Raw genomic sequence first — 6,709 nt, forward strand, 5'->3', positions numbered from 1 at the left:
TTTAGAATTAGGAGCTGAGACGAGAGAGAAGGAAGAAATACAAGAGAGAAAGAGAGGGAGATGGAGATAGATAGAGCAGACTTGAGATTTAGTTTGTTTGGAAGTAAGGAAAATGATTTTGATTAGGTATTACAATTTTTGTTTATGGTCCATTTTGAGTTGGACTGTCATACTTATATTATATACAATTATACTTTTAGAATAGGTTTGAATGTTTTGTCTATTGTCAATTTACACTCAAATCAATCATTTATCTTTGACTAATCTAAACCTCTAAATAAGTAATAGAATGCTTATAAACAAAAGAATTAATCTAAAGTGCATATAGTTATGTTAATACCTAACTAGTTTGGACTTAGGGTTAGGTGGATAGAGCGAGAGAGGAATTAGGAAAAATGATTTTGATTAAGAATTTTATATGACAAAAACATCCATCGTAATTACACTTTCATCTACAATATGAAGAGAGTTTGCATATTTTTTTAATTTTTTGAAATGGTAAGAGTGTTTGCATATTAATAGCCTCAAATCGGATACAAGACGCTCCAATAGATTATGTAGCTATGTATGGATCTGATCCGACTCGATTTCAAACTTTGGATATGAACACAAAGTGTACTCGACTAATTCAGCCCGAGTCATATTCAATTAAGTTGGGAACTTACCTTTTGGATCTATTACTATTAGAACATCTGGGGTCCATTGCTACCTTTTTTTTTTTTTCAATAGAACTAATAAATCAAACACAGAATTTCTTTTATTTATCCTACATACAAATCAAATATCATCTTCTTCGGGTCCCACACCCACCAGACCAATCAAGTGTGAAGGCCAAAATCAGATAAAGGGAAAGAAGAAAAAAAGCCTCTTACAAATAAAAACACCCAATCCTCCTCCAAAACCACTGTGTAACAAAAAAAAACCAAATAAGAAATAAGGGCAGTGATAAATTCACCCCCGGTCTCGAACTACCTGTATCCCGGTCCACCCTTACTAATGGAGGGCCTGAACTACCTATGCTCCTACTGCTGCATCCTGATCAAGAGACCGCAGCGGAGTAGAGTAGCCGCGACATAAGTTCCTTACCTAGCCGGATCTTGCTGGCGCCACCTAAACGGTAGGCAGCGAGATAGTGCTACTGATTGCATAAGGGTCCATGGTGGGGTGACCAAATTCCGGGGGGTGTATTCTTCTTTCAAGTGGTGAATAAACACTGCCCAAAAATAAGTATCTATTTTCATGTGGGGTCATCAAAGGCCCCACTCCCAATCCTCCCCAGATCCACCACCAAACTCCCCAGCCGCGCCACTGCTTCCTCCCCAAGCAACACCGCCACCACCTCCTTCATCGTAGGCCGATGATTAGGATCCGGATGACTACAAGCCAAACCCAGCTTCAATACCTTCTCCATCTCTTCCACCTTACACTCCCCTCTAATCCTCTCATCCACTGCCTCCAAAACTCTCCCTTCCACATAAAGCTCACTCACTCTATCCACCAACAAAACCTCATCCTCCTCCTCCAACCACCCCTCAATCTGCCTTCTCCCACACGCCACCTCCAACATCACAACCCCAAAACTATAAACATCACTCGCCGCAGTGGGCGCCGGCACGTGTGCAAGCTCCGGCGCAAGATACCCAAGTGTCCCCACCACACGTGTCTTACCCGGAGCTTCCCCATGCTGGTACAATTTGGCTAGCCCAAAATCCCCCAATCTCCCTCTCATCTCCCCATCTAACAATATGTTCCCTGGTTTAATGTCCCTGTGTAGCACCATCTGGTCCCACCCATGGTGCAGATATAGTAACCCCTCTGCCACGTCACCCAGCACCCTCCTCCTCACATCCCAACCCAAAATCTGATCTTCTGGTGTATTGGGTTTGTCAAAAATCCAATTGTTGAGGCTTCCATTCGGCATGTAATCGTAAACCAGCATTAGTTCGTTCCCTTTTCTGCACCAGCCTTTCATATTGACCAGATTTTTGTGCTGTAGTCTTCCCATGCTTGATATTTCCGCCATGAATTCTCTAACCCCCTGCTTTGAATCGTGAGATATGCATTTCACTGCAATTTCCGTAGTGCTTGATAAAACCCCTTTGTAAACCCGTCCAAATCCACCAAAACCCAGCATTTCTTCCTTGGAGAATCCTTTAGTTGCTTTCCACAGCTCCTCGTAGGAGAATCGGTGAGGCCAGTACTCTAATTCCCACTCTTCTATTTTATCATCATCGGCTTCTAATTCCTCCTTGTTCCTCTGTTTCCTGTACCAAAACCAATACAAGCCCCATAAACAAACCGCCATTACAACGACAGAACCAATCGTCGTGCCGGAGATTAATCCGGCGGACGGCGAACCCCGAGGAGGGGAATCCGGCAAGAAAACTGGCAAATTCGATGTGTTTAATTCCCTTGCAGCCCCACCCATGTCGCTGAGACTCCAACCTAAAATCCTCTGCCTCTCCACCCATGTCACTTTTGAAGCTGAGAATCCAACATACATCTGATCAGATAAATAATTCACGATTTCCGGGTTCTGGTATGAGATCAACGGTCTAGAAGGCTTGGATATCCCGGCAGGAGAGATGGTGACATTGATCTGGAGGTCGGTGCCGGAAAATTCGATCCAGGCGCGGATGTTCTGGCCGGAGTTCATGTGGATGGTGCGGAATTCTCCGGTGGAGTCCCAGTAACCTGCGGTTTGGTTAAAGGAGGACTGAATGCTGTTGAGGTCGATGCCGACGTGGTTTCCATCTGAGTCGTTGAATTCCTGGTTTTGACCAGTGTCGAATTCGACGGCGAGGAGGGGGGTGTGGATGGGGAGGGCGTTGGAGAAGAGGCCGAAGTACTGGCCGGAGATGGCACCGGAGGGGGAAGTGGTGTTAGAGAGGACGAAGGCGAGGCCGAAGCCGGGGTTGGTTGGGTCTTGGGGGAGGATGGAGAAGACGAAGGAGGTAGAGAAGGAGGTGATGGTGTTGGTGTTGGTGGGTGTAGTTATCATTTTGAGTGGAGTTGGATAGAAAGCCCTTCCGATGGAGGATTGATCGGAGTCGTTGGTTAATCGGACGATGGAGGAATCGACTCGGGCGTCGCTGATTAGGATGAGATCTGTTGGATTGAAGGAGTTGTAGAGGAAATTGATGGCGGAGGAGTGGGTGTTGAAGAGGTGGAAGAGTAAGAAGAACAGGGCGGAGTAGGCCGTGATTCGCAACATTTAGCCAGAGAGAGTATTCTTGAAGGGATCTCCGACTCACAGGTCCATGGTCGACGGTAGTTAGAGAGATTATCTGTTATGGTTCTTTAATGAAGTAATACTGAGGAATTGAGATAATGTATATCGACAGCCTTTTTTTCCCTTTGACTGCAAGGTAATTAAGGGTTGAGGCAAGCCGCCGTATAGCTTTTAACGAAAGAAAGTACTCTTTACAATTTAGCACGGGGAAGTGATATTTACGCCCCTTTTGATCACCAGGGACACCCAGCGTCAGTGTATCAATGGCAAAAGTGGGGCTAATGTACTGTATCTCAGAAAAATCTAGTGACTTTGATTGCAAAGTGCACTGTCAAATGGGTGTCCCTCGTGATAAGAGGGGCGTAAATGTCATTTCCCTTTAGCATGTGAAAGTCACTAATGAGGCGAGAAAAGAAGGAAAAAAATTGAACATAAAAAAGAAATGAAAAATACACTTAAGACACCCTGTCTCCCTGTGGTTTCATTGGGTATTCCGTATTTTTAACTCAACGGAGCTGGCGGCATGGGGAAAAATACCAAAATGCCCTCGTCTTCCCCAACTGAAAATTAGGATTTTCATACTTGAAAAGTAAAAATTGGGGTTTGATTCAAACCCTTGTAATCAACATAAACCCTCCATTTAGGAGTTTTATTTGTCTTCATTCACATCATTATAATGATTTGCACAAAATCCTAATGTTTTAGGGCTTTATTTTTTTGTTTTTATCAAAGTTTTTTTTCTTGAACTGTGGGTTTGATGTAGCCATGGGGTGGGGTTCGATTGTCTGTAGTGGAGGTGACGGAGGTTGCCGGAGATGGCCACAGCGGCGGTGGCCGAAGGAGGCGACGAAGGCGGTGGCCGGAGGGGTGATAGCGGCAGTGGGAAATGGCGTAACCCTAATCTCTCTGCAAATGAGGGTATTTCTGTCCTCAAAATATTAACCACAGTTAATTTTAGTCTTTCCGTTAGGTTAAAGTGACGGGCAGTTGATGGAGGGGGTGTACTTGTCACGTTTTGAAACCACAGGGGGTCTACTTGTAACTATTTAAACTTTTGGGGTTAAGTTGAATGTGTCAGAAACCACAGGGGGTCTAAGTGTATTTTTTCCAAAGAAGGGCTAGGGTAGAGAAAGACTTTATTTTACCAAAAAAGTTCCCAATATGTAGACTATCTGCTTGGTATTATTCGAAAATGGAGGGTTACTTTCCTTGAAATTAATTTCAACAATATCCTTCAAACAAATTAGTTGGATAGTTTTTAAGAGGAATGATAGTTGTAAGCCCAAGGGTGCAACCCATTCATATTTTGATGATCAACATACTCAAATTGATGGTAGATTACTAATGGTTGCTCTAGTATTGTGATCACGACAGGAATCATTGAAGTCATCATTAGAAGCAAGGAGAAGAAGGGCTCAACTTGGAGCTAGTCAAGCCTTGGTGGTCATCCTACAAACATTGAAGACTCAAGGAAACCACATGCACAAAAGCAAGATAAAAGACTCTTCCAAGTGAACACCTCATGCAAGTGCATAGAAAACAAAGACTCAAGAAGGCACAAGAAGACTCAAGGTTCATATAGTGTGTAATAGAGTCATCTTGGCATGAAGCCATTTGCATGGATTTATGTTTTCAAAACCCTTTAAAATGTATTTTGACAAACTTATAAAAGTATTTGAAAACATAGGACAAAAGCCCAAAGACCTTAGCCCATTGCCCCATGGTTTTAAATTGTAAAACTAAATTTCAAAGCAAGGCTAATTGACCGGGGTCCGACGGTCGACCGCGGAAGGGTTGCTGGAATCCCAGCAATTACCTTTCAGAAGCGGGCCGGTCGACCGAGGCCAATCCGGTCGACCGCGGATATGCTCTTGGATTTATTGGAGCAATCCAGAAAGGTCTTTGCGGTCGACTGCTACTAGCTTGGTCGACCGCGGATAGGTTTTGAATGAAAAAAATAAAACAAACAGGAAGCCCTCGGAGGACGACCGTGGCCACCCCGGTCGACTGTGGCTGTTCGAAATTCAAAATTAGAAATGAACGCCCGATAAGGGATATAGTAACCCCTCTGCCACGTCACCCAGCACCCTCCTCCTCACATCCCAACCCAAAATCTGATCTTCTGGTTTATTTGGTTTGTCAAAAATCCAATTGTTGAGGCTTCCATTTGGCATGTAATCGTAAACCAGCATTACTTCGTTCCCTTTTCTGCACCAGCCTTTCATATTGACCAGATTTTTGTGCTGTAGTCTTCCCATGCTTGATATTTCCGCCATGAATTCTCTGACCCCTGCTTTGAATCGCGAGATATGCATTTCACTGCAATTTCTGTATTGCTTGATAAAACCCCTTTGTAAACCCTTCCGAATCCACCAAAACCCAGCATTTCTTCTTTAGAGAATCCTTTAGTTGCTTTCCATAGCTCCTCGTAGGAGAATCGGTGAGGCCAGTACTCTAATTCCCACTCTTCTATTTTATCATCATGGGCTTCTAATTCCTCCCTGTTCCTCTGTTTCCTGTACCAAAACCAATACAAACCCCATAAACAAACCGCTATTACAACCACATAACCAATCGTCGTGCTGGAGATTAATCCGGCAACGGCGAACACCGAGGAGGGGAATCCGGCAAGAAAACTGGCAAATTCGATGTGTTTAATTCCCTTACAGCCCCACCCATGTCGCTGAGACTCCAACCTACAATCCTCTGCCTCTCCACCCATGTCACTTTCGAAGTACATCTTATCAGATAAATAATTCACAATTTTTGGGTTCTGGTATGAGATCAACCGCCTAGAAGGCTTGGATATCCCGGCCGGAGAGATGGTGATGCTGATCTGGAGGTCGGTGTCGGAAAATTCGATCCAGGCGCGGATGTTATGGCTGGAGTTCATGTGGATGGTGCGGAATTATCCGGTGGAGTCCCAGTGACCTGTGGTTTGGTTAAAGGAGGACTGAATGCTTTTGAGGTCGATGCAGACGTGGTTTCCATCTGGGTTGTTGAATTCCTGGTTTTGACCGGTGTCGAATTCGACGGCGAGGAGGGGGGCGGGGAAGGGGAGGGCATTGGAGAAGAGGCCGAGGTACTGGTCGGAGATGGCACCAGAGGGGGAAGTGGTGTTAGAGAGGACGAAGGCGAGGCCGAAGCCGGGGTTGGTTGGGTCTTGGGGGAGGATGGAGAAGACGAAGGAGGTAGAGAAGGAGGTGTTGGTGTTCGTGGGTGATGGGGTATGAAAAGTCACCCCCAATTAGCTGTCGACACGTGGCCCTTGGAGGGCCCACTAAGAAGTTGGCACCAGCGCCAGGGGTAGCCAGGTAATCTACTAAGGGCAGGTAAAATTAGGCCCACACATGGGCTGACACTTGTCCTGGGGTAGGTAATTCAACTACTCCAGGGCTATTGCTATAAATAGCCTTCACAAATGCTAGGGTAAGGGACCGAATTCCTAAGAAAAAAGACCATCTCTAACTTTGGTTT

The 6,709-nt window shown here is 45.0% G+C and overlaps 1 protein-coding gene and 1 pseudogene across 1 annotated transcript; both read right to left on the reverse strand.

The window, feature by feature from the left end:
- Positions 1-698: 698 nt before the first annotated feature.
- Positions 699-3,437, reverse strand: LOC143860934 (L-type lectin-domain containing receptor kinase S.1-like). The gene has a single exon (XM_077371794.1). It carries the CDS (start codon positions 3,212-3,214, stop codon positions 1,238-1,240), a length of 1,977 nt encoding a protein of 658 aa, XP_077227909.1. The 5' UTR covers positions 3,215-3,437; the 3' UTR covers positions 699-1,237.
- Positions 3,438-5,262: 1,825 nt separating this feature from the next.
- On the reverse strand, positions 5,263-6,446 carry LOC143860203 (L-type lectin-domain containing receptor kinase S.1 pseudogene; annotated as a pseudogene).
- Between the last annotated feature and the right edge of the window lie 263 nt (positions 6,447-6,709).

This window comes from Tasmannia lanceolata, unplaced genomic scaffold (assembly GCF_043159265.1).
Source record: "Tasmannia lanceolata isolate RefF3 unplaced genomic scaffold, GAP_Taslan_0.1 ptg000037l, whole genome shotgun sequence".
Lineage (NCBI taxonomy): Eukaryota > Viridiplantae > Streptophyta > Magnoliopsida > Canellales > Winteraceae > Tasmannia > Tasmannia lanceolata.

Coding starts and splice junctions, on each gene's coding strand:
- LOC143860934 (XM_077371794.1), bottom strand. CDS start 3,214: ATGTTGCGAATCACGGCCTACTCCGCCCTGTTCTTCTTACTCTTCCAC.